The sequence below is a fragment of the Lutra lutra genome, chromosome 4 (assembly GCF_902655055.1).
Source record: "Lutra lutra chromosome 4, mLutLut1.2, whole genome shotgun sequence".
Classification (NCBI taxonomy): Eukaryota; Metazoa; Chordata; class Mammalia; order Carnivora; family Mustelidae; genus Lutra; species Lutra lutra.
Genome location: NC_062281.1, coordinates 172,612,833 through 172,640,625, shown reverse-complemented (window position 1 = coordinate 172,640,625; position 27,793 = coordinate 172,612,833). Strand labels below are relative to the sequence as shown.

The following is a 27,793-nucleotide window of genomic DNA, read 5'->3' as shown; positions in this document are numbered from 1 at the left end:
CCAGGCGGATTAGGGACGCAGTGCGGCTTCCAGGCAGGTGGAAGGGACTGGAACGCTGCTAAGCTACACCTGGGCGCTCCTGGGATGGACTGTCACCAAAGCGGGTAGGACCCCAGGTGCAACCCTGACGAGAGGGAGGGGCTGGCAGAGCTGTGGGGCTGAGGCCACTTACCTCTTGGCACACGCCATGGAACAGAAGCGCTTGGAACGCTTGAACTTGTAGGCAAAGTCCACCCGGCCACAGAGCTCACACTTGAGCTTGAGGGGAGTACCCTCCTCTTTGGATTCTGGAAAGTATGGAAATTAGAGGAAGTGTAAAGAGAAGAAATTTCCACGAGACCCTGGACAGCCCCCCATGAGGCCTGCCTTCTCTGCTCACGTCCCCGTAGCTGTGGCCCGCAGTGGCGGACGAGCTTGGAAAATGACCACCCGCTTTTGCCACTGGCTTGGGAAGGGCCGTTTCCCCCGCCCTAGAAAGTACCCAGGGATGTCTGCTGGTGACCCCTGGACACCTGACAGGATTTTTTCCCCTAGCGCTAAGAGCCCGAGGCAAATGCAGGTGGTCAAGAATCAGCAGCCCTCTTTATGACCCTGGGAGGCTCACAGGGAACACTCCGGGTGTGCTCACATCTGGTTTGGAATACCTTGATCTGTCTAGTGGGCTGAGGACCTGGATCCCAGAACCTAGGAGCTCTGTATCCTCCGCAGCGACCACTGGTCAGTGGCTCAGGCTGCAAGGGCCGTCCTGGCCTGGTCACTGTGCTGCCCGAGAGCTGGGCCCTCAGGCAGCGAGAGGACCACACCCTTGCCTGCGCCACTCCCACCTCTTACTAATGACTCCCACAGGAGAAGTGACTCTTGGGATCCTGTGGCTGGCTGGCGTGGGACTGGAGGAGAGGCTGGGGACGAACAGCTCCCCAAAGGAAGCGACCTTCCCCCTTCCCTGTTTCCTAGGGATAGTGGCTGAGATGGGACCCGGAGAAACGTTTAGCAGCTGGACATGTTCCTTCATGGACATCGAGAGAGGAAGGGTGTGCGGCCAGCCCACATAGCCCTGGCTCCTCCCTGGTCAGGTGCGGCCATGCAGGCGGCCTCGGCACTCGGGCTGGGGGATGCCTACCCTGCAGATAGGGCTCCTCCATCTCAGAGTCAGTGGTGGTGGTATGATCCTGCTGGGGAAGTTTCTCAGGCAAGAACCCCTGTGCATACTTCTTCTTGAGATTCCCCACCAGCAGGGACGAGCGTCCCACCTAGAGGACAAAGTGACATGGAGGCCGTGAGGGTTAGGTGGGGGATGCTTCCTTGTTCTCCAGCCTCATCAAAATCACACATACAACGCAGCGAGGCACAGATGCCAGCCTCTACATTGTCATCCCAAGCGTGTCTTACTCAAGGCCCTATCTTGCCCTGTAGCTCATGAGGCAAGATGCTGAATGTCACCGAAGTGCAGCAATGGCTTCAACCCAGGACCACTGGGCGGCTTAGGAAGTTAGGAAAATAGCTACTCTTCCAAGTGACTAAGGGGCAGAGATGGAGGCTGCAATCAGGTCTCCCACTGGACCAGAAGGACAGCCAGGGCCCGGGGCTCACGCACCACCAGCAGGAATACAGCCGAGGCCCCGTGGGAGGCAGGAGACTCAGCAGCCATATGTGATTTCCTACTGTCCTCCACTGTATCGCTGCTCTACCCAAGCCAGAGGGGCAGAGAGCCCTGGAGGAGCACAGGAAAACGGACTCTGGGCCACAGAGCAAATGTCCTCCGAGGTTGCCAGGACCCTAGACTGGCTTATTCACTCTTCTGGTCCTTCCTTTGCTGCCTCTGCTCAGGCGGCTGGTGGCTAGTTCTCTAGGGTGATGTGGGGGCAGTTAGTCTGCAGCCACCCTGTGGGAAGGGGTGGTTTCTGGTATTGCTCTAGGAGGCCACGAGGAAGACCCAGTCTGAGGAGGGAGGGGAAGCGGCCAGGCGGGAGCTACGTCTAGCTTAGGGGCTCTGGAGAGGATTCCTCTGCCATGGGCCCTGAACCACCTTCAGAGGGCAAGTGGATAAGAACCTATTTGTGTCCTGGCATTCTGGAAAGGCAGTTCACCCGGCTTGGCTCATCAAGCTTAGAGTCTGCCACTGACTAGTCAAGCTGCTCACGGACCCAAAGAGTGAGCAAAAGGCAGATGGTGTCCCACGAAGATGGTTTCTCTCACAGATGATTTCATCACGAGAGGCCAGTGTGCCCCTGGCTTTGGGCTCCTCCCAGCCACAGAGCAACGCCCCCTGTCCTCACCAACTCACACTGCATGGGATCAGCTTGGGGTGCTTTGTTCTAACAAGCTATTTTCTTGATTCTTTTATATTTCTCTTTGGTCTTGTGCTTTCCCTGGAGACATCTGATTGTGACCTTTCTAAAGAGCCCCTCACCCTCATTCACTCTTTTCAAGGCTCTGATCCCAGAAAAGCAGCTCAAGCTACAACCTTGTTCTCTTATCTTCATTTCAGACACCTCTTGAAAATTCTACTCTACACACTTCCCTTTTGTTCTCTAACTGGTTAAAGTTTTGCCACTCAGAGGTTCTGGCATTCAAAACTGAACAAGGTCTCATTTCCCAAAACCCATTGTCTTGCCCCAAACACCCAATGTGAACTCTCTTCTAACTAAGGCGGTGGGGAGGGGTCACACAATACAGGGACACAGCTGAGTCTGTGTGTGGACCCTTCTAACCAAGGGGCCTTGCCAATTACTCCTACTAATCACTGGTCCTTTCTGGACAATAGGAAGACACTCGATCCTAGAAAGAAAATGGCTCTGACATTCTTTTGGGAGGAAAATTAGCACGGAAAGAGCAAACTTTACATTTTTTGGAAATTTTACATGGAAATGTAAAAATATTCTAATACACATCCAAAATATACTTCAAAAAAAAAAAAAAAAAAAAGAAAAAAGAAAGAAAAAAAGGGGAAAAGAAGTAGTCCGTACCGGGAAAGGCTCCGCCCCCTCCTGGATCACAAACCCTTCGATAACATGCGTCAGGATTTGGGGTTTCACAATGGCCTGTGGTGGTTTATTCTCACCATTCTGGGGGGCAGTGCCGGTGATGCTGGAGGCAGAATTTCCGTTCCCTGAGGTCATGCCGGGGCTGCTGAGGTCGGTCAGTGCATGAACAATGCCCTGCCCTGTCTCTGCACAAGGGAGAGTAGGAAAACACAAGCAGGGGAGGTCAGAACCGGGGCGGGACCAGCAGCAGAAAGAGGGCGGGGACTCAGCACGTGCCTGGTTTTTTTCCGTGGAGCCAAGAGACAATGCAAACCAAGCAGTTCCCTCCCTCAATGACCTACTTAAAAGTGGTGGGGTGGATGGACACGCCAGCAAGGGTAACTATATAATCAGCTCTGCAGCGAGGCAGCCCATCAGCCAGCAGTATTTCTTAATTTCCCAACCGTGCTAAGAACAGTATGACCAAGTTCGACAGACAAGAATTCTCTTTGGGGAGTTAAGACCTTGGTCAATACTGATCTGGACAAACAAGGTCACCTTCAGTTCAAGGGAGAAAACGTATTTAAGGCGGTATCTACAACCAGATGAAAAGGGGCACTAGGTATAGGGGCTTGGGGTGTGATAGGGTTTTGAGGGGGGAGATATTACACCATCTATGAAGGTCCATGGAGAATGCTTTGATTTTAAGCATCCTGTGAAATGTCAAAGTACTGAAACCCAGAGATGAATCCAAAGGGAACAAGAGGGCTGGGCCCCAAGTGAACACAGCGCTTTCCAGAGGCTGGTTATCTGGGGTCAACCGCTGCGATAAACCCGAGTTCAATTTCTCCCCCAAAAGAGTTGCCAAAGGCTGTGGGGCAGCTGCTGCTGCTGGCCCCGTGCTCTTGATCAGGCCCCTTGTTCTGTTCTCAGCTCCATACAATCTGGTCCTCAGCCAACCATGGAATCCTTGCCTCTGTGGACAACCCTTCCTGAGATCTCCCCGCCTCTCTGGGCCTGCTGGCCTTCCTCTGAAGGACCCGAGAGAGTGCTCTACAAAGTGTGCTAAGGGGCGCCTGGGTGGCTCAGTCGGCTGAGTGTGCGACTCTTGATTTTAGCTCAGGTCATGATCTTGGGGTCGTGGGATCAAGCCCAGACTGGGCTCCACACTCGGCAGGGAGTCTCCTTGAGATATTCTCCCTCTCCCTCTGCTCCTCCCCCAACTCATGTGTGTTCTCTCTCTTTCAAATAAACAAACAAACAATCAAACCAAAAAACCAAAAAACCAAAAACCCAGGTATGCTGAGGTGCTCAGCACAGGGAACCTCCTCTTCTCCACTTGGCGGGCCCCTCTCCTGAGCTGCTCCAGGCTCTAGAGGTACAAAACTTTACCTCACTTTTGCCACCCCTCCCTGCCCCCTTCCAGGACCATTCTCTACCACCAACTGTGGGAGCGAGGTTACCTGTAACCTGGAACTTCCTAAAAAAGAAAAAAGAGAAAGAAAAAGCCATTTCTTTATTGCAACAAGCCTATTAATATTAAGCATAACCCTGTGTGTGTTACGTCTTTGAAAAGTGATTTCAGTACATGTGTTAAGTGATTTTTGCACAAGACTTCTTACGTTGATGCTCCTATTTTCCTGTTAAAAACTGAAAATGTGGGGAGACTGGGTGGCTCAGTGGGTTAAGCCTCTCTGCCTTCGGCTCAGGTCATGATCTCAGGGTGCTGGGATCGAGCCCCAGGTCAGGCTCTCTGCTCAGCAGGGAGCCTGCTTCCCCCCCACTCTCTCTGCCTGCCTCTCTGCCTACTTGTGATCTCTGTCAAATAAATAAATAAACTCTTTAAAAAAAAAAAAAACCCACACAAAAAAAAACTCTCCAAAAAACCACTTTCTTAAAAAACAAACAAACAAAAACCCCCAAAACTGAAAATCCCACCAAGGAACAGGAATTCAGTGTCTGATATGGAGCATGGAGAAATAACAATAAATTAATTTTAGAAAAGGTTATAACTGGCTTGTTTTCTTACTAGTGGGTCCCAATGCTTGATAAACCAGAATAAATCTGGTCTGATGAAAAAGAATGTACCGTGACCCATGCCGTCACTCCTCAGACTTCCGTAATCCAACGGTAACTTCAGAGCTGAGCAGCAGGGGAGTCAGCCAAGAGACACGAATGATGAGATTGCTTTAAATTAGTTTTTGTTTGAGACAAAAGTCACACCGGTAAGTTAGAAAGATTCCCTTCAGTGTTCATAGTAATTTGGAAAAAAATTTTTGACAGCTTTGACTTTACTGTAGAGATGGAAATTTTCCCCTTTGGAATTAGTCTTTCTAAACTATAAAGGTGTTTGGCAACAACAACAACAACAAAATCTTTCCTTAACTGTTCATGAATAACTAGTAGGACTGAGTCAATCAAACTGATCAATCAAGTTAAATTTCCCTGCTTTTAAATGTTAAACATTTAAGACTGCATTTTCATGGTTACATTTTCTTTAATATTTTAACTATGCAAAGAAATACATATATTACTTAAAATGATAAGTAAATGTTGAAAAACAAAACTGAATATATAAGTTAACATTTTATTTTTAGGTGGTGCTTATTTCTTCCGGTAAAATATCTCCTGATTTCTCTAATGAACTATAGATTATAGAATCACAAGACTGGAAAGCCTGGTGCAATCCCTTACCAATGGTTGAACCTTCTCTATAATAATCCCACCGAGTGATTTCGGGGCATTTGTTTGAATGCCTGCAATGACAAAGGAACTTACTACCTCTTGAGTAGCTCCCTCTGTGGGCAGTTCAATTAAAAAGTTGTTATTTATTAGGAGCCAAAAACCTATCTCCTGTTCATTTCTGCCCACCCATCCCGGTCCTGTTCCTTAAGACCACGCAGAACAAGGCTAATCATATTTGTATACTGGGCAAAAGCACGGGCTTAGACCTGGATTAAGAGACTCCTCTTTATCACTCAAGTGAATTAGGGGCAAGTCCTAGACTCTCTCTGAGCCTCGATTTTACTAGCTGTGAAATAAGGACGATTCTAATACCTCCCCTACGGTGCTGGGTCCCTCCGCGGACCACAAGACAGAATCACCAGCACAGCAGTGCTAGCACACCGGGAAATGCTCAAGAAACGCTCTCGGTGCCAGAAAGCAGAATGCTCCCCACCCGGCCGCGTCTTCTCCCCTCTGGGCCAAGCTCCCTCTGCTGCTTGAACTATTGCTTGCACAAAAGGCTCCAAGTTCCTCATCATCCTACGTGTCCTGTTTACGTCTTTTCAAGTCAGGGACCTGGTTGTTAACGAACAGAAAAATCAAGTACATTGATCTAAGAGACTGTGTTGGTAAGATTTTGGTTTTGTTTCCTTTAAACGCTGTAGCGTTCCTGACTGAGAGCACAGGAGGGAATAAGTGACTCCCTTGTGTCAGTGTAAGTACCTTGGTGGAATTAATCCATTCTCCTTGAATTCTGGGATCACTCCCACCTCCGGCTTTTCATGGATATTCATCACCAAACTGCTTCTGATATCTTGTCTCCTTTTATGGGATCTCTGCATCCTGGCTTGACTCCCCCCCCCCCTTCCCTCCTGTCTCAGAGCGGTGTCTATTATGTGCACTAGGGCACTGCAAGACGGGCGGCGCAGGCAAAACTCTTGAGGTCAGATTCTTTCCTTGTGCCAAATACAGGAGTGAACAGATAGATTCAGTAGCTCAGAGCTGACAGAGTCGACGCTTAACTCTGGGAAGCAAGACTTTGGGATCTAAGTTTTTCAAAAAGGATCTTATTAAGCAGGAGAACAAACAAATCAATCCTTTCACCCTAACATTAGAAATGACCACTCTCCATTCTAACTCTGGGGCAAGCTGCAGAAGAGACAGAAGCCAGGGGACAGAAGGAGGGCATTTTATGAATATACAAAGGTTCACAGTCCTCTTGGAGGCCAAGGCCTCCTCATCTGCTTTAAGAACAAAGGAGTTTGGGCTATTTCTGGAATGACCAAACACAATCTCACCCCCTGCTAAACCCAGCATGCTGAGATTAATTTAATCTACTTCCCCTGCTCTACCAGACTGCTCCGCAGCCTGCTTGAGGGAAAGCAGCTTAACAGGGGAACTTGCACAAACCTGTCCTGCCGGGTCTGAGGCCAGATAAAAGATAAAGACTCTGTCTTCGGAATTCTTCCTTTCTGAATTCTCTTGACCAGTCCCTGAGGCTGGCGCGGCTGCTGGAGATTCCCACAGATCTCAGAAGCCGTTACACACAGCTAGGTACTGGAATCTGAACGCTGGAGGCCAGGATGCCGGGAGCACGAGGGGCTGTGGGAGGGAAGGCAGGCCAAGCTTTGGTGGTGGTGGAGGTGCGGGGAAGGAGAATTTAGTCCTTCATGAAGCTGCCCACAAGGGGCCGAGGATTCAGATAGGAATGAACAGGACAGTATGTTCTGGGGAAGCTGTTATACTATATATGTCTCAGGCTCTAGGCTGCTTCTCAATTCTGGTCTCATTCATTGGCTCTGGCAGCAACAGCCCTTGTAGGGGCTGGGTAAAACACGAAGAACCACCCAGCAGCCTGTTTGTGAGATGATCTGCTTCAGGGTAGGGTCCCTTCCGCTAGGCGGAGCAAGTTTCTTTAGACAAGGGTTATGTCCTGTCACCTCTGTATCCTCAGAGGCTAAACCCCATGTCCCCTACAGGATACGTACTTAATGTCTGTTAAACTGGATGGTCTAGAACCCACGGTCTCCATCTGCGCAGGTTTCCTTGGTCTCAAACAGGGAACCTGGCACCATCTGAGGTTTGTAAATTACTTACCGAGGCTGTAATGATTAGAGAGCAGTCGGGCCAGCGCCTTCTACAGCACTGGCATTTCTGAGCACCTAGTTATAAAGAACAAGACCTATTCCTTGGCCCATTTCTTCTTGTTAGGGAGGGATTTCTTCAGTAAGAAGAAGCATTAAGTTGCCCTGCAGGCTGGAGTTCTAGATTCCCTGGCCCCTTTGAAATATGTGTGCGGACTCCAGGCATCAAGAAAGGCATGATGACTGCTAGAGTCAGAGGCTGGGAGACTCCTACATACGGCCTTGCCCGCAGGACCAGCCACTAGGTGTCCAGAGAGGCTGAGCTCTCCTGCCCGTTTAAGAGAGAGGCCTGGTTGGCTACATCTCTGCAAAATCTGGGCCATTTTAGAACCAGTTCTCATGTTCTTTACATGAGCAGACAGAAAATCAGGAAAAAAAAAAAAAGTAAAGAGAATAGTAAAAACAAAACAAAACAAACATCAGTTATGCTGGAATCCTGTTCAGGACGAACACTTATGATGGTGTTTCAGATGGCCTGGCCAGTCACTGTGTCTGCTCCTAAAACAAGTCTTCCTGAAGCCCTTAGAGCAAACCGAGCCGCTTCTAGCCCCTCAGCCTGCGCCACGGCTTTCTTCTGTATTTTCACCAGGCGAGGAGCATTTTAATTTACAAGACTTCTAACCACCCTTCCTTGACTGTAGTGGGAGTGAGACAGAGCTAATGAAGTTAATCAAGAATTTAAGGAAGCAAAGTAGGTGATAAAACGGGTCATTTGCCTGCAGCGAATCCTGCTCGACAAATGGCAGGACAAGGCTGCTTTACCCAACACGGGGCATTCTCCCCAGGCCCCCGGCTCTGCAATCGCGCTCTGTGCGCCTCGGCTTAGCTGGTCCAGTCAAGGGGCCAGGAGGGGGGCCAGCAGGACTCCCACAGAACCGTGCGCTCTAGAGGGAGCCCATGGGGAGCACATGCAGCGTGCCAGCTGCTGCTGGGAAACCATGCCGGGGAGGCGAAGAGCAGCAGGCCTGTGGGGGGAGCAGAGAGAGCGGAGGGCCAGGAGGCTGCCGGCGCTCTTACACTCTCCTGGTTATATTTGGGCGCCTGAAGAAACCGGTGCCATTCTGGAAGTGAGGGAGGTAAGATATGTCATCAACGCCCATTTGTTGGCGTCCCTCCACCACCCCAGGGGGAGGTGGGAAAGTGAAGGGGTGGTAGCGAGGAGAGAGAAAGGGGTGGGTAGAAATAGGTAGAGGGGGGACAGGGGCCAGGGAGCGAGGGAAGGAGGAGCGCAGGCTCTATCCTGGGACCCTGACTGAGTCCATCCATCAAAGAGAATCATTTGGTTAACAACCTTCTTTAAAATGCAAATAGACACCTGCTAGGTCGTTCACACCTGGCTGTGAACCACCGGACAGAGAAGCAGATAGCTTTCCTTCCAATCTGGGGACAGCAGGCTTGGTGGGAGGGGTGGGAGGGGAGAGTGATTATTCTGGATCACAGGCACGAGGGCACACAGGGCCGGAGTCTAGCAATTTTCCAGATGAGGAAAAGGGTGCATTTTAGAACCAAGGCAAGAGTGGATGCCACATATTTGGAAGCAGGACCTTCTAAAACACGCGCAGAAGGAGCTCTTAGTCGTGGGGAAAGGACACGCCCCTTCCCACCCCGGAGGTGTCCCCTGCGCACCAGAAGGCAGGAGGCACCAATGCCCAATGTTTTAACTTTTTCACTTCTGCTAAGGAGCGAGCTGTCGGACACGGCAGAAATCCTTACCTCAAGGACACACAGCAGGCTATGGCCGTCACCATCCTGCTCCTCAGATGACCTCCCTGGGCGCTGCCCGCAAGAGCAGCCCACTGTGAGCCACCTCTCTCAGGAGGGGAAGAGCTGGCAGCAACAGGAGGGGCCCTCGGGGCACCGGGCTGAGCAGGCACGGAGGGTGAGGCTCCGGGTCCCCACCCGGGTCCCCGCGGGGAGAGCCGGCCAGCAGAACGGAAGCCAGGCTGAGCCAGGCAGCCGCAGTCCTGCTCGCCGCATGACAGCAAAATGACCTTGTGGAGTCTGGGTTAAGAGGCTTGCAGGGCAGTCGCGCTCCTCGGCTCTCAAGCATCTGGGCCGAGACACTCTGGGGAGGGCTTCTGGGAGGGGGCGCTCCTCCTCCTCCTCCCCAGCAGCCATTACCATACAGCTGACTTCCCTGCCGGCTCTGAGGACGCAGGCCGAGAGAGCAGCCCTTCTGACTCACCCACAGGCCCCGGCTACAGGGTACATAAGCTGAATTGTAAACAGCTGAATGTTCTCCAAGCTGCCACCCCCAGCTATGAAGGAAGGACTCAATGGAGCGAACAGCCACCCTCCCCCCACGCAGGCCCAGACAGCGGGAGCACTGGGGGATTTCCAAACAGCTGCAGGAACTGCTGCCCGCCCCGCAGGGGGACTGGGTCCTCCACAGACGGGGCCCTCGCACAACGGGACCAAGCGCGGTAGCAGCACCTGTGGGACCAAGGGGTGACTGCCCACGGGGACAGGTCGAGGCACCAGGGAACAGCGGCTAACTCTGACTACTGGGAGTCAGGGAGGGGTTCCAGACTTCTACTTGGATGGAGCCAGGCCCGTGGGATCCGCTGCTGAGGTCGGGGGCTCCCAGATACTCTCCCACCATAGTTCTCTAGCAGGTGCTGGGACTTCAAAAGACAAAGCGTCTGGGAACTTGCAGGAGACACCCTACACCCGAGACCTCGAGATCACAGAAGATGCAAGTCAGAGCGGCAGAGTGGAAGGAGTGCTGGCTCTGGGTCAGGGCCAGTGCCTCTGGGTTCATATTCTGCGTTCTGGTTCCACCTTTGATTTATCTGTGCTCTGAGCCTTAGTCTCCCCATCTGTAAAAATGAGGATCGTACTGCCTATGCTGCAAGGTTATGGTGAATATTAGAACTTTTATATGGAAGATGCCCGGCACTGATCTCATTTAGAAGCTGTGCAACGTGGCCGTTAGGACTCTGGGACCAGAAAGACCTGAGGCTTAAATCCCAGTTTGTAATCGTGGATAAGTTACCCGAGGCCTAAGATTCCTTAGTTGTAAAATGGATACTTAGACCTGTCTCACTTGGCCACAGTAAGGATTAAGTAAGATAATGTAGGAAGGGCACAGCGGAATAGGCTAGACTTGGCCCTAGGAGGGCTAACATCACAGAAACCTGAAATATTTGGAAGCCTGCCTTAATCTCTCAGTCTCGCTCTCACAGAGCCTGGCTTCTCGTGGCTCCAGGGCAGAGCAATCCTTCCATCTGCCCAAACTCAGGTACCAAGTCTGTTTCTCAGACACCCTGGTCTACTCAGGGTGTTCTTGTCCTCTCCAGGTCAGGCTTCGGGAAGAAATGCTCCTTCCACTTTGACCACTGGCAGCGGCGGCGACACAGGGGAAATGCACCTGCCTCCAGGGCACACCGAATGTCTCAATTCACCTTCAACACTCATTAATCAAAACGATGAGGCAACCACTACACTCCCTTTCTAGACAGTTCTTTCGTCAAGAGTCTCAGGGTGCCACACAGTGCAGAACCCCAGCAGCCAGACAAGGTGACGTGGAGCAACTTCAGATCCACTTTACCCACAGAGCAGTACACTCATGGAACCTGCCCAGCCAGGAGGTAGTGCAGCCCATGAAAAGGATAGTTTAAAAGGCTGAAGATAAAATCATGGAAGATGGGTTTCTAACAGTTAAGAAAGTTAAGAAAAAAAAAAAAAGACAACTAGAAATGTTCAGTAAATTCTGTAATTATTTTCAGGTTGATGATAAGGAAAGGCCATTACAACAGGGTTGCCTGATAGGCCGCCTTGTTTTTTTTTTTTTTTTTTTTTTCAACTGCAGGAGTACTGATATTCTCAGATAAATGGGAGGGAAGGGGAGAGGGAAGGGGAGGGAGACAGAGAAAGTAGGGGAAAAGCTAAGCCTCAGCTGTCTCAACCATATAATGGGACAGATGATACCTATATGGCAAACCAATCCTCCCGATCATTTCTGCTTCCAGCAAAGATTACCTTCCTCCTTCCTAAAACCATTGTCTAAGTCTGCGATGATTCTGCTACCAATCAGCTGATGGAACAGATTAATACTGACTACTCAAGGCCTGAAAACACAAACTTCACTAATTTTTGTAGAAACAGTATGTGACTGGCATTAAAATTGTTTCAATTTAAAGTGTCCTTTGCTTTGATCGTTTAGATGTGTCTTACCATATAGACGGCATAAATACAGATTAAGATAGATTTGGATTGTATGGATTTAGGCCCCATATGGATGGCTGCAAATGTCTGAAGACATCAGTAACTAGGGGTAATTATATGCTATTTGAGACATAACAGCCATACAAGCAAAGCCTTAACAATAACCCCCAGTGGTCAAGAGCTCTCACTTTCTTGCCAATGGTCTGAAGCGTGGTCCTCCTAACCTACTGGAGAAGAGCTACCTATGACATAGCATCTGACAGGCATCTCCTTTTAAGAGATAAATTTCACTGCTGAGAAGAAAATCATCCAGGAACCAGGTATTTGCTTTAAAGGCAGCCTTAAGGGGTGACAGGGTGGCCCAGTGGGTTAATGCTTCTGCCTTTGGCTCAGGTCATGATTCCAGGGTCCTGGGATCGAGCCCTGCATTGGGCTCTCTGCTCAGTGGGGAGCCTGCTTCCTCCTCTCTCTCTCTGCCTGCCTACTTGTGATCTCTGTCAAATAAATAAATAAAATCTTTAAAAAAATAAATAAATGAAGGCAGCTTTAATAGCAACCCGGGACTGTCTTCAGCATCTGGATTTATCTCAAAACTGGAAATGCCTGTTTAATAATCCTTTCTTTGATGAGTCGAAAGAAGGTGCTCTTCTTTTGGACTTATCTAAACTAAAAAAAAAAAACCATTTGGAAATTGAAAGAAAAGGAAAGCACATCCTTTTTCACTAACTATAAATAATCTGGAAGGGGAAGGAAAAAAAAAACTCTATTAAGTTTATCATGCTGGCTGAGATGGGTCTTACGATGAATCACACAACAACAATTTACCAAATTATGCGCTGTTTCTAACTACACTTTTTCCAAAAACTAACATTCTTAACTGTATAACTCTAGATTAACTATAAAACAGGCCATTTCTTGACTATGTCAATCACATTCTACTTTGTTATTGACAGGAAAAAGTTCAGAATCTGTAAGATTTTTGTCTTGGTTAAACAAATGGTTGATTATTTTCCTAACAATTCCCCAAGTGTCATAAAGTTGAACTAGGGGTGCCCTCCCTCTGGGTTTCTCAAATCAGTGGTCTGAGGCAGCTGGTAATTCAAACTGAAATTCTGAACTAAGTTAATGCTCAAAATGAAACCTACATCTATCTGAGATTAAGTACTCTTAAACAGGCACACTTCTTTTTTAAGAGAAAACATACTCAGAATCAATCTTTAAGTGGTGACTCACATTATAGTTTAAACCATACCATAAAAACGTTTAAAATACAAATCTACATATGTTCATACATCTACCTTGAGGGGTAGGCCAGCTTTGCTTTCCACCAAACAAGGTGCCAAGTCACTGCAGGGAGTGTCATTCCTGTTACTGGTACAAAGGCCTCCTGGGGGCAGATTGCATAAGGCAGCAGTCCTCACCCTGCTTTTCCAGGGAGAGGGTGTGTGTGTGGAAAACACAATAGCATCTACAACCACTTTGGTGAGATTCCTCCTGACCACACAAAGTCATCATCTTCATCTTCTAGTTGCAAAATGGCACAAAAGGAGGGGGATAAATGAGAAAATATCACTTATGAAGACTCCTTATTCTCATTACCCTACTCTCCTCTCTAGTAGATGTATCTTTTCAGGAGAATCCTTTTGAGGATGCGACCAAATCTACCTGGAGATTACAATGACACTGAACAGCGGGGAGAACTTTACTATAACTTGGAATAACACAAGAAGGGTGGGTGGTGGGGGGGAATATCATACTAACTGGGAAATATCATACTAATGTGGAACAGTATTACCAGAACTGGAACCATCATCCCAGTCCCTAGTTTTTGTAATTTAAATTTTATTTTGGCTTACTGATCCACCCTAGCTGAAAGTGAAGGACTGTGATAGGAAGTGGCTGAACTTTATTCTGCAAATGGTTACCAAATGCCTCGCATGAGGTCCACAGCCCAAAGGGGGGACAGAGACTTAGAGGAAGAGTTTAAGACTTCTAAATTATCCTCTTTACACATTCATAACAGGAAAAAAAAAAAAAAAGACAAAAAGACATGGACTCACAGGTGGAAGTTCTTATTCTGAGACAGTCATCATGTCTTTTTGTCTTTTTTTTTTTTTAAAGATTTTATTTATTTATTTGACAGAGAGAGTGAGCAGAGGCAGATAGAGTGGCAGGGCAGAGGCAGAGGGAGAAGCAGGCTCCCTGCTGAGCAAGGAGCCCGATGTGGGACTCGATCCCAGGAGGCTGGGATCACGACCTGAGCCGAAGGCAGCTGCTTAACCAACTGAGCCACCCAGGCGTCCCATCATTTCTCTTTCTCTTAAACAAAAAAACCTAGGGAGGGGACAGCCTGTGTAAGAGCGAGAAAGAACACTTCAATTTTGTAAGATCATCTATCCACTTACTCCTCTTCTCTTAGTTTATTCTCTTCCCCTTGGAAAGATCAGAATTAAAGGATCCAAAGTATCTGAGACAGGAAATGAGTAAGGCAGGAAAAAGGATGTGGTCTGAAAAAGAGTGGATTCTGGGGCTGAGCCAGAACAAGTTAACAGCACAGGGTCACAGATGGGGGAGGGGGCCTGGTGGCAGGAAGAGAAGTCTCAGGATCAATCAGCTTAGACTAGTAAGTCAGTGACAGAGGAGGACAGGTCTGGAGAAGCATAACAACACCTTCCTAAAAGCTTATCCTCCACTGAAATGGAGAGAGACAATGGCTGACGAGTCCTACAGCTAAGAGAATCAGTATTGGGACAGAAAGAAGAAGAGCCAGAGTTTCCGCCTTACTTTGAGGGAAGTGAAGTAATATACATTGAGTATGCCTGACAAAGGTAAATTAGAAATTCAGTCAGGACGTGGAAGAGAGGTGGAAAAGGCTGGGAGGTGAGAACATGACGGAACACCAATATTCTTCAAGCATCTATGTGCCACATCTCAGTAAAACAACAGCTTTAAAACAAACGAGGAGTGGTAACAGGAGAGACTGCTCAAGAGAACACAGTTGGGTAGAGAAACCAACCAAGAACAACAGAAATGTACACCAAGAAACTACCTACTTTCTCAAGATCAAGGCTGGAGAAAAAAGGACATCTATTCTTCCAGTGCGTACAGACAAGCCGGGAAACAGATCCTGGGTGGGCAGGGCACACGTGATGATGCAGAGCGCCTGGAAAGGGCAGGTGCCAAGAGAGCACCATTACCCATCTGCTGGACCCTCTGTAAAACAAGCCAGACCCTGTGAATGAGCCAAACCAGAAACTCTCATTCCTGCCCTGCAGGGACTGGAATTCAGGTACAGAAATAGTGGGAAACACAGTTTATCAGCTGACTCACAAGTGTGGGTACTTCCAAATACAGATCTCCAGATGTTGGGGGCTATGTGGGAAAAGCACTTTTATAGTCTCCACAATGCGCAGCGCAGTGCTTTATATGAAGCAGGAGCCTGATAAAAGTGTGTTGATGCCAAAGTGTGTGAGACCCAAACTACTTCGCTGTGCAGGTACCTTAAGATTTCCAAACAGAAATCTCCTGCCCTATAACCAACACGGTAAGTTACTTTCTTCCTATTTTACAGGCGAAATGATACGAAGCCCTACCTCCCTGTGACCTAAACCTAAGCCCTAATCATCAGACACTGCCACAGGTCTGCTGCCCTGCACTAGAATAAACGATGGGGAGGGCAGGAGCAGGGGAGAAATACAGGAGCAAGAAGGCATTTCCTTGCTTCATTAGCCTGTAATCTTCAGACTCACCTAGAAATTCTGGCAGTTCCAACATTTGGGTGGACTCAGGAGAGGAAGAAAAATCCCAGGTGAATGATAATTGGATTACCCAGTTATGCCCCAGAGCCAAATGGCTGGAAAAGGCCAGGACAGCGGGGTCTGATACACTTAAAGCAACATTATATTCTAAACCAAAAATCAAGACACTCGGGCGGACAGACAATGGGATGGAATATTTCAAATTGGGGCTGTCTTAGAAAAATCGGGGACATATGGCGGATTTAGGTCCGTTGCTTATTTCACAATAAGGGATCCTCTGGGCCCAATATGCTAATGGAGGGGATTAGAGCCCTAGGATGGGAGATGTCTGAGGGGAAAGCTGTCACTGATCTGTAAACCAGGAAAAAAAATAGAAGAGACTCTGTCTGTAGACCACACTAGAGGAAGGGGAACATTCTGGGTATGGAATAGGGAGGAAAGGAAAGTTGATCAGAACTGAAAGTATGTCAGTGAAATCTGTTTAGGTATTGTAGGCAGGTGTGGGGAAAGGACGGAGAGGGTTGGGATGGTGGGGGTATGGCTGGTACAGACTGGTGGTATCCAGGCATACAGGAGTCAGGGGCCAGGAGTTCAGACTGTGGCTTCACCATCAGTTTGCAACTGACCTTGGGGAAATTATTTCCATCTCTGCGGGCTTCAATTTAAACAGAGAAATCTCACAAATCCCGATTTTTTTGTAAGGAATCCGCATTTCAGCATACCTTCATTTGGCATGGGAAAGAGAGAAAATGCTCTTCTAAAAATGGAAGACAGGACAGACACAGAACAGCTTGTCCTTTCCATCCAATTAAAAACCTCGTGAGACTGAACTAGATTAAAAACAAAACTCTCCGGCGAAGCCGCAGGCCCTCCAAGCTAGGGTAGTCCCCTACCAACAGAGCGCAGCGGATGCCAGCAGCCCTGCCCCTAAACGGCCCGTCCATCCCCCGGTAAACCGCCGTCCGGGAGGACGGGGGTGGGGTGGGGGGTGGGGTTGCGGGGACCGGGGGCAAGGGCTCGGACACACACGGAAGCGTCTGGCACGCGGAGGTTGACACAGCGGCTTCCGGGGGAGTACGGGGCAGACAGGGTCCCCGACGAGGGGGGGGAGGCGCAGACACCTCCCAGGCGCCGAGAGGCCGAGAGTCGCGGACTGGCACGGCCTGGCAGCCGAGCAGGCCGGGGCCGGGAGTGGCACCGGAGGGCGGTGCCCGGCTTCGCGTGCGACGAGCGCCGGCCGCGGGCCCCCTCCTGGCAAGAACCCCTCCCCCGCCACGGGCACTGACCTGTCCAGGGCCCGGCTGGGCCTGGCCGGGCGGGGCCTACGCAGCCCCTCGGCCGGGCGCCGCCTCGCGCGGGGTCCCGGGCCCGGGCGGGCCGCCTCCTCTCCGCCGGGAGCCTCCGAGCCGGGGCCCGGGGCTGCCGCGGCGCATCCGACCGCACCGGCCTGGCCGGCGTCAACAAAGGGCGGCGGGGGCGCGAGGCCGGGGCGGGGGCGCGGGCGGCGGCCGGATTGCGCGCGCGCGGCGGGCGCTCGAGGGCTGCAGCCGCCGCGGAGACAATGCGGCGCGTCCCGGCAGGGCTCCCGCGGCCGCCTCCGCCGTGGGCGGGGCGCGGGCCGGGGCGGGGCCTGGCCGCGCGGGGCGGGGCCTCCGGGAGGCGGGGCGCCGGCGCGGAAGCTGGGCCGCGGGCTTCCTTTGTGCGGCCGCACCGGCTCCGCCCCTCGCCCTCCGGAAGGCGCCCGGAACGGGGCGGTGGGTTAGAGACGTAAGTTTAGGGAGGCCGGCGCCGCGCGGCGAGACCATCTGCCCGCCGCCCGTCAGAAGTCCCCAGTGGCGTGGCGGACTGTTGACTCCCGCCCGGCCAATTCGGAGGCAATAATAATGACTAGCGGTAATCGAGTGCTTAGTATGTGTCAAGCCCTCCGCGCACGCATTCCCACTAGGCTTCACAATAACCCTACAAGTAGTCATTATTCTCCCCACTGGGAACTGAGGATCAGAGAAGTTAAGTAATGACCAAAGTGACCCAGTTACACCTCCATAAACCGGGATAATGCCTACTCTTTAGGCTTACTGTGAAGGTTAACTGAGGACATTTACACAAATTGCCTGCAGTGCCTGGCACACAGTTGGAGCCCAATAAATGCTACTTCTCTTCCTAAACCACACTGATTTAAACTGAATTGTCATGGCGAAGCACACTCATTCACTAGATATGCTAGGAGCTGTGGGAGATACAAGAGATGTGCAAGGTGACTCACCCATCTCACCGCCTCACCCCCCCAGCTATACCAGGAAGAGACGGCATGGACTTCTCCCTTCATGCGTGATGTCTCCCTTTTTCCAAATATTTTCCAATTTTCTTGCCTTTTTAAGCGTTCGTATTCTCCCTCCGCCCCCACCCCTCCGCTTTTCCCCTTCAGGTCTCATCCCTTTTTCTTTGTTTTCTGCGTCTACATTTATTTATATGCCGATTGTTTACTTTCCTCCCTCTTCTCCCTATTCCTCTTCCCTCCCCTCTACTATCTTTCGAATTTTCGAAATTTCAAAGTCTTCGTTCGTTAACATTCCCATTTCCTTTGGGAAACATGGCGTTTCTTATACTTACAAACAAAGATACATAGGATAGAACACTCAACTTCTCTATTCCCAAACAGGCCCACACTTTCCTGCCTCCCTACCTTTACTTCTTTTAGTCCCTCCTAGAGTGACTTTTCCCCAACTCTGCATGTCTAGGTCCTACTTATCCTTCAAGTTCTAGCCTCAGGAACAGTGGTCGGCAAACTTTTTCTATAAGGAACCAGATAGCAAATATTTTAGAGTTTGCAGCAGAAAGTATATCCAGGGCTTGACACTTACTATTCAGCTCTGCTATGGTAGCTAGACAGCAGTCACAAGCAATACACACATGAATAAGTGTGGCTGTGTTCCAATAAAACTTCATTTATGGACAATGAAATTTAGATTTCACATAATTTTCACGTATCATTAAGTATTCTTTTGATTCTTAAAGGAATTTTTTAATGTAAAAACCATTACTTAATAGTTTTCAAAAACTGGCAATGTGATGGATTTGGCCCTTGGGATGTAGTTTCCCAGCCCCTGCTCTTGACAATGCCACTTCCTCTCGGCAATCTATCCTGAAATCTCTACTGGTGCTAACTCTTCCCTCTTAGCTTTTAAAGCACTTACCTATAATCCTTCTATGGCATTTATGACATTTTGGGTTTTTTTTATTGTGTTTGCTTCCTGTGCATTTCTTGTCTTTCCCAGCAGACCTTAAGCTCCTGGAAGGTAGGGCACGGACCTTATTTCTCTATGTCTATTACCTCCCAGCCCACAGTGCTTTGCATGGAGCAGGTATTTGAACATGGACAGAATGGATAATATTTAAGTCTTGGGTGGCTCACAGTTGTTTCCACTGTGCAAAGCTTACTTCTCTCATTAGATAGTACCTCAGGAACAGGATGCTTGTTGTAAGTATAGATTTCAGAAAGAGATTTTTGAGAGCTTTAGAGAGAAGACAGAGAAAGGCGAGTGTCAGTTCAGTAGGAGTCACTGGATAACAAGTACTGGAACAAGGAATGTATATTACCACCAACCTGCAGACAAAGCATGTGTCCTCACTCGGGTCCTGTTCAACATTCTATCAGCACGTTGGTTAAGACAAGAGAACATGCTATATGATTTACAGATGGCAAGGTCAAGCAGAGGAGCTAATAGAAAGAATCATGAAATCCAGATCAAAACCATTTCTGTCCCCTCACTGATTCTCTCTGTGTCTCTGTTCTCCTATCTTAAAATGGGGATGATAAAAGCCCTTCCTACATCATAGGATCACTGTCAGGACTAATGAGGAGATACACATAAAGCCTCCGCAGAGAGGGCTTAGTAAGTATCAGCTATTAACTATGTTCTTGGCTGGGCAGGAACTACAGGCTGAATTCACAAGATAACATTTAATAGATATAATTAACTATATTTTGGCTCAAGATACAAATTGTACAAGTTTGAGACTGTGGAGACCTGGAATGATAGCAGTCTGCGTAAAAAGAAACCTTAAAAAACAAAATAAAAATAACCCCAAACCCAGCCCTCTGGGATTCAGGTGACACAGTGCATTCCCCTGGTGGAGGAGCTACTGCGTGCTGACTCAGGAAGGTGAGGACGTTATGCTTCCAGCCACTCAGGACTCTGCCCTTTCATAGCAGTGTGACCTGGATCCTCTATAGGCTTTTATTTCCTCCTCCAAATCATGGGGACAATAATATTTATCTCTCAGGGTTAACATGAGTGAGGGAAGGAAAACTTAGAACAGTACTTGGCACCTAGTAGATGTGCAAAACAAATCTCAGTTCCTCCTTACCATAACATGCAGATCTGCGAAACAGTCCTGCCCCTCAAAGTGCGTAGAAAGCTAGGACCAGGTGCCAACGAATGGTGGCTAGTGGCTTTTTCTATTTGGAATTACTGTGCTTCATTCGGGGACTCCCACTTTGGGAGAATTAATGCAAAGGTGGAATGTGGCTAAACAAGAATGACCAGATGGTGGTGGGAATGGGAGGTCTTAACATGGGATGGTCTAGGGAAAAAAAAAAAAAAGGTCTCAGATATGCAGTCTAGAGATTATCCCTTTTTTTAATGGGAAGGAGAGGAAAGAGACATGGTAATTGTCTACAAACACTGCAGGAGATGGACCCTATTACAATTCACAAGACATTCACAACTGAGGCCAGTTGTGGAAGTTCCAGGAGATCTGGTTTTTGGCTTAATTTTGAAGAGCAACTTTCTGACAATTAGAGAAACTCCACAATGGAATGGGCTGCTTTTCAAACTGGTGAACCCTTTATTATTGTAATTGTGCCAAGAGAATGGATGGCCTCCTTCCTGTCTTTTAATTTTCCTGATGTTCTTTCTCCACATTCTTTTGCTTTCCTTTTCCTTGATCCCATCTCTATTCCTTACAGGACACTGATAGCCCTTTCCGCTAGTTTGTCCCCAAGTGCTTTTCTTCTCATTTCTCCTTCTTGAGTTTCCAAACACTTTGTCTCTTGGCTGTCCCCACACTGACTGCCAGCACACACGAAGTCTGATGACTGGAACTGCCTCCCTGAGTTGTAGGTGGCCTTTGAATGTCAGAGAATGTCGAAATGTCACAGATCTGGCCAGGATTGCACACCAGCAGAGAGGGACCCCAGAGGTCACTGCTGCGACTCTCCCATCAGCGTAGAGGGATCCAGCAGAGTGTCCTGAAGCCCAGGCAATGGAGAAGGCCATTTGTCACTGGGCACTCACAAGAGGATGGATCCTGGAGCTGAGCACTTCTTTCAAAGAGGCTTTGCATGAGCTGAGCTCTTCTAAATCCCCTTCTGGCTCTTCCCTAGGCATTTGCCATATCTTGTTCTATGGTAGCCATTTGTCATATTCCAATTTCAAAAACTCCTTCTCAGAGCAAGTGAAGCATAGAAGTGAGACAACTGGAACCTGCCTGAACTTTCAACTTGCCATATGGATATGCAGATACACCTGATAGCAAAGACATGTAGGCCTCAGAGTCTGGATCTAGAAACTTCGACTCTCCTTTGCTTTCTGTCTCCTTTTATATCTTCTGAGTCCCCTTTCTTACCTTTTGGTTCGTCTTCCCATCTCCCACCACCCACTCTGTTTCCACCCATCCAGCTTCCTTGTGCCTTGCGGGCTGGCAGTGTTTACCCGCCCAGGCTAGATGCCCAAGTGAAATGTGTCAGGGGGTGACCAGGAAGGCCAACTCGCTCCCCTCCCTCCAGGGCCCCCACTGCACTTCATACCGTGAGCTGGGGACTGCTGGATGTTAGGGCTCTTGGGGACGGGCAAGGCCTCCAGGCATGGCAGTGACGATGGCCTGTTGATGGGGCGATTGGCCAGACTGAGTCTCGGGCACACTCTTCTCCCCAGGGTACTGCTTCCTTCCAGTCATCCGTGGCGCATTGCTGGGGCTGTGAAAGGGACACGACAGAGATCATCTGCTCACACGTGGCCTCTCACAACCTCAGATACTTCCCCTGTTTCCAAGGAGTTTGGAGAGCGGGCAAGGATGTTAAGGTTCAACCAGCCCCCAATTAGGGAGGGGTCCCAGGCTTTCTTGGACCACCCAGAGGGGACTTTGAGAAGAAAAACACATGCATGTGGGCATTGTGGGCATTGCCTGAGATGCGTCCTCCCGCCTGTTCCCGGGATGCTGGCACTGGCTCACTCACCACTGGTGAAGCAGGCTGCAGTTGTAAGATGACAGCTGAAGCATGCTGGAACCTGCGTTGAGGGGTGTGGGCCAGGCCCTCAGGGTATCCGTTGTGAGGCCCAGCGTCCGGCGTGGGAGGGTGACACTGCTGGGTGCCGCCAGCCTTGTGCACATTGGTCGTGGGGCACTGGAGAGGCAGGGCGGGAGTAACTGGGGCCTAGTGGCCGGAGCGTGGGCTTCGGGGCTGGGCTGCAGGGTCAGGCTGGGAGGGACAAGAGGCGAGCTGGGGGTGGGACTGGGGCTTGGAGTGCTGGCCGGGACTGCTGTGGCGGTGGCGGTGCTGGCTGCTGGGGCTGCGGCTGGAGCACAAACTGGGGCTGCAGGTGCTTTGAGGGCGGCTGCGAGAGGAGCTGGTGCGGTTGTAGCTGAGCATAAGCTGAAGGGGGGACAGACCAGGTCAGGGGGCACAGCTCGACCTCATCTTCTGCCAAGGCTCCCACTCTGCCCCTCCCACCTCCACAACACAACAGCTTTCCAGACTCAAGGTCTCGGCCTTTGATCTCTTTCCGCTTTCACTTTAACTTTCTCTGTTTCCTTGCCTTCCTCCTGTGCTGAAGTCTTGTTCCCTCAGGCAGCCCGTCAGAGCCCAGTGCAAAACTCACCTCTTCTGGGAAGCCTTCTTGGACCAGGCCAGCTGATCGGAGGAGCCCTGGATTCAACAGTGTGCCATGTTCTCTGTCCCCTCCTTGCCCTTCCCTTGCTTTTCTCTGAGCCTGCAATCGCTGTGGCCTTCCATTGCCCAACCCAACCCTAGCTCTGCTCAGGCTGGGCCTCCTCCAGAAGAGAGGCTTGCGCTCAGAGTCCTGGACTCTGTTACATACACAGGGGCCTTGGGCTAGCTGCTCAACCTCTCTAGCCTCCGCTTCCTCTTCCGAAAGTCGGAAATAAAACCAGTTCCCGCCCAGAAAGTTGTTGTAGGGATGAAATGAGAAAAAACTTTGTGAATAAAATGAGAAAAAAAAAAAAAAAAAAAGAAAGACACAATGTGCATAGCACAGTGCCTGGCAGACAGTCATGCTCGATCATTTCTAGCTATAATTAAAGTAATGATTTCAATGTTGGTTTAGGTTCTCAAAGTATGCTGGACTTAGGTCTACCATAAGAACGTGTATCACAGTGCACTCTAATTGTTTCTTAGCTGCCTGCCCTTCAAGATCATGAACCCGTTGTCGTCAGAAACTATCCTGGATCTCTTTTTCCAGAATCTGGCCTAACGCCTGATGTCAGATGGAGGCTGCTAAAGAAATAAACTTCTTGTCCTGAACTGGAATTAATTTGTTGCTATGTGCCGCTAGCCTTTTCTTCTCCCATTTTAACCAGACTCTTTGAGTTGGGGATTCGTACACTTTTTTAGTAATCCATTCAGTGTCTAGCTCATTTCTTATATATAATAGGGATTCGGAGAGTCAGCTCAGAGACTGATTGTCCTTACTCCTCACCCTGCTTAGTAGCCTCCAGGCTAGCCTAGCCTGAGGGCAGGTCCTCCAAATCTGTCTCGCTGGACAGAGGCCCTCCACCAAGATTCCCCCAGCTGGGGAGCCACTGCAAGAGACACTGTACCTTGCAAATGCAGAGAGGGTCACAGCAGGAAGCGCACAAGCGGATTTTTACAACCAAAGCTGCCCCAGCCAATAGTATAAAGGCATATTTTGGATCCTGAGCTAACATTTTAAAAGAATCCTGTGGTCCTGACAGGTGGAAAGCAAGCAGATTTCCCCAACTGAATTGGGGACAGGGGCTTCTTTCTTAAATTTTGTCTGTCGACACATAACGTTTCCAACAATCTCGTCACAGCCCAATACAGAGTTCCAAGCAGAAGGCCCATCGGAGTGGAAAGGAAAGGAAAGAAAGAAGAGGTGTGAAGGGGAAGCAACGTGGCCCCTGGTGACTGACCGCTGTAGGAAGAGACAGGGCACAGGGGTTTTAGAGAAATGCGCCAGGTTTGAGGTGATTGGTGGCACATAAAAATGGAAATGGCCAGTAGGCATTTGGTGATTATAAATTGCCCTGGCCTCCAATGGAAGCCTTGCCTCCCAGTTCCACATTAAGGAGCTCAGAACCTCAGTAGGCAAAGACTGTTAATCAGGCAATATAGACAATCAAGACTTTCTTTCTTTCTTTTTTAAAGATTTTATTTATTTATTTGACAGAGATCGCAGTAGGCAAGAGAGGCAGGCAGAGAAAGAGAGAGGAAGGGAAGCAGGCTCCCCTGCCTGAGCAGAGAGCCGCCGTGGGGCTTGATCCCAGGGCCCTGGGATCATGACCCGAGCTGGAAGGCAGAGGCTTTAACCACTGAGCCACCCAGGCGCCCCAATCAGGACTTTCTGAGATGACTGTTGATAAGGCATCCGGGAGTCCCACAGATGCCACGCAGGGCCCCATTAGGCTTGAGCAGCCACAAAGACCTGCAGGAGGATGGGCGCCATCCCTGAGAACTCAGGCAAACCTTTCTGCCTCTCAGTACAGAGTCACTAAGTCCTGCCCTGGGACCAGTCTCCGCTGCAGGGGATGCCAGTCTGAGGCAAGCATGGATGCGGGTGCGGGTGCGGGGCAGGGAACAGAGCGTCCGAGGCATGTCCTGCCACTCCCCGGCTGTGTGGGACCCACAGAGGCGGTCCTCCTCCTTCTCAGGGATCAGCGTTTTCTCTGAAGCGGAGGTTTGGGTGAGGTGAGCACAGGAGTCGCTCCAGCTCTATCTGATGGGGGTGGCTATCATAGAAAGGTAGTTTAAAATTCAGGATGTATAAGGTGGTGAAAAGAAGGTTAGGGAGGAGAAAGGGTTCTAAATGTCCAGCGCACAGAGTACAGTTAGGAACAATACATGCTTGGTTGCCAAGATTGGGAAAGCAACCGCTGGCCCACTCTCCCAGGGCATCCCCGTCTATCCACTAGCCCACACTCTCCCCTCTATGCTGCTCATGGAAAAACAGAGGCATTGTTTCAGAAGAGATGATGCTAGTGTATGCCATGCTAGAAACAAAGCTCCTGAAGATTTAGGTAATTTCATAGATCAAAGACTCAAGGTATCTGGGGGTGGGCGGCAGGGGGAGTATACACCCGTAACCTTTTGAGGTAATAAAAAGCAAAGACCACGATTCACTCCGGCATTATCCTGGGTCAAAAGTTCTTTTATTTAAAATATTGCAATAGGGGCGCCTGGGTGGCTCAGCGGGTTTAAGCCGCTGCCTTCGGCTCGGGTCATGATCTCAGGGTCCTGGGATCGAGTCCCACATCGGGCTCTCTGCTCGGCAGGGAGCCTGCTTCCTCCTCTCTCTCCGCCTGCCTCTCTGCCTGCTTGTGATCTCTCTCTGTCAAATAAATAAATAAATAATCTTTAAAAAAAAAAATATTGCAATAACTTTCTAATTGGTCTTTTCTAATTCAGTTTCTTCTCTCTATAATCCATCTTATAGACTACCAATATAATCTTCTTTTGCAAGTTAATCTTCCCAGCTCACAGATCTGACCCCTGATAAAAAGCCATCAGGGATCCTCCTCTGTCTGCTGTCTAAAGCCCCTGGCATTCAAGATCTCTTTACAACCCTTTAATTTTTTATTTTCTTTGATCCAAGCAATCTCCGCTCACTGTCCTCTGTACAGAGTTTATGCCTTGTCTCATCCTGCCCCGAATGCCACACAAATCAAATCCTTCTCTGCCGTTAGGCCAAGGACACTCTTCCCCTTGAGCTACACCAAGGTCTCTCTGCTTTGAGCGGGCCCTCAGAGATGCAGCGTGTCCTGTAGTCAAGTGTAAGCTCCAGAGTCAAAGTGCTTCATGCTTAGCTCTGCCACTTACCAGCCGTGTGGTGCTGGGCAATATATGACCTCTCTGTACTTCTGTCATCATCTTTAAAAGGGGGTAAAGATGATACCTATTCATGTTATTTCAGTAAAAGACTTATCTCCTTCAGGAGGCAGAATTTATTGGGATTCATTATTTCATCCAAAGAACCTTGAATTTAGTGGATCCTCAGTCAGTACTGGGGAATGAATGAATGAATGACAACATGGTGGGACTCCAGCTTGTTTGTCCCATGAAAACTTTGCACTTTAGAGCCAGAATGAAGATGAGAAGGATATAAACCCACAGGTCATTTTGGATTAACCAGCATTCTGGTTTATGGAAGGCCCTCCTCCCGTTCACCCCCTGTTCACTACCTTCCTGCACTCACTTTTCAACCCACCCCAACCACTCTACTCGCTGTGCATAAAACATCATATCCCATTGTGCCTGTCTGGCTTGATTTCGGTGCTTCCATTTTCTGGAATGCCCTCCTTCTGCTTCAGTGATCTGAGGCTTAAGCTGCTTTGGCTCAGGCTCAGCTCCTGTTGTCTCCCTCTTTGCCTTAACTCTCAATTATGGGTTTTCCCGCAGAATTCCTGAAGGTTTCTGTTTGTTTGATTTATTTGTGATTTAACATGTGCTATCTTGTATACAGATCTCACGGATTCTTAAAAACTGATTCTTATTCTTCCCCAACCCCCATTTTAACGTAACATCCTCTGAATGGCATGTACATCCCAGTTGCTGTCAGTTCAAGGGGTGGTGGCTCGTCCCTCCTTAGATTTTAATAAAATATGGTGTCCTAGATGAACTCAAACGGGGATATTTTTGTTCTTGTGCACGTTTCCTATCTACCCAGCTAACCTTTTTCAGTCAAAGGCATGTTCTGTGTTGCTTTTTTAATTTTTTCTTAATTTAAAAGATATGCTTTAATTTAGCTGGAAGGTTTTTTATGTCTCACCTTCCGCATTGTCCAACAGGATACTCTACATGCTTGCAGATGCTTAGTAAATGTCTGCTGCTGATCATGGTGAGATCCAAGAATGCTTCTCCCCCCCTGCCATGCCCTCCAGCTCAGTTTCGGGTGCTAAAGAGTATTTCTGAAGGCAGCCATGATACCAGAGCAGGCCATGTCTCTCTTCCCCACAGGTGGAATGGGGCATATCCATCTCTACAATGTTAATGCACAGAAATCTCTTTTTCCTTTTTCTTAGTTTTTTTTTTCTAATGCCCAGTAGCTTCATTTTTTCCCCCACACCCACTTTGGCTCCCCCATCCCCTCCTGCTGTAGAGTCCATTGCTTCTACAGAACAGAGGGTTGCCTCTGTGGGATCTCAGCCACAACTCGCAAGGCTCCATCATGATGCCCTTTCTGTTATGGAGCAGGGGAGGGGCAGGCCCAGGACCTCCATGAATTAGAGCCTAGAAAGGAAGAGAGACTCTAGGCAATGCTCATCTTCCTCTCTGGTGCTCTAACCTTGAACGGCCTACTTAGAATCTCAAGAGGCCAATCCACAGCTCACAAACCAGTTGGTCCTTAGCAACAAGAGGATTAAGGTCCCCTAGGCAGAAGGGATTACCTGCTTGCCCCCTTCATTGCATCCACTGTCAGAACTTATCAATAATTAATCTCTATTGATCTCAAGGCTTCAAGGATGCAGGAAACAGCTCACTGACCCAGACGGGCTGGGACTCTTGTCCCAAAATACACTGGAGTTGCCAGCATCTCCCTAATGGCTTCAGGCTTGCTCGTACACTTATTTTTCTAGACTCTGCTACAGTGGACTAGTTTCCTGGTCTCCGGGTGAGGAGGGAGGTCTGTGAGAGAGGATGGCGTAACTCTTTACTGCCCACTAGTCTTCAAGGTTTAGAAAGTGAAGAGATACTTTGAACCACTCATTCACTCAACAAACATTAGCAAGCACTCACTATAAACCGAGTACTATGTCTGGTGCTGGCTGAAACATGATGCCT

At 49.3% G+C, this 27,793-nt stretch overlaps 1 protein-coding gene across 1 annotated transcript in view; it reads right to left on the bottom strand.

The window, feature by feature from the left end:
* The window catches only part of PHC2 (polyhomeotic homolog 2), a 56,952-nt gene that overhangs the window by 9,521 nt on the left and 19,638 nt on the right, over positions 1-27,793 (bottom strand). Inside the window, 9 exon segments of the mRNA XM_047723924.1 lie at positions 173-287; positions 1,121-1,250; positions 2,967-3,169; positions 21,566-21,611; positions 21,613-21,693; positions 21,695-21,733; positions 21,995-22,192; positions 22,195-22,272; positions 22,275-22,411. Of these exon segments, the coding sequence (XP_047579880.1) occupies positions 173-287; positions 1,121-1,250; positions 2,967-3,169; positions 21,566-21,611; positions 21,613-21,693; positions 21,695-21,733; positions 21,995-22,192; positions 22,195-22,272; positions 22,275-22,411 (1,027 nt within the window).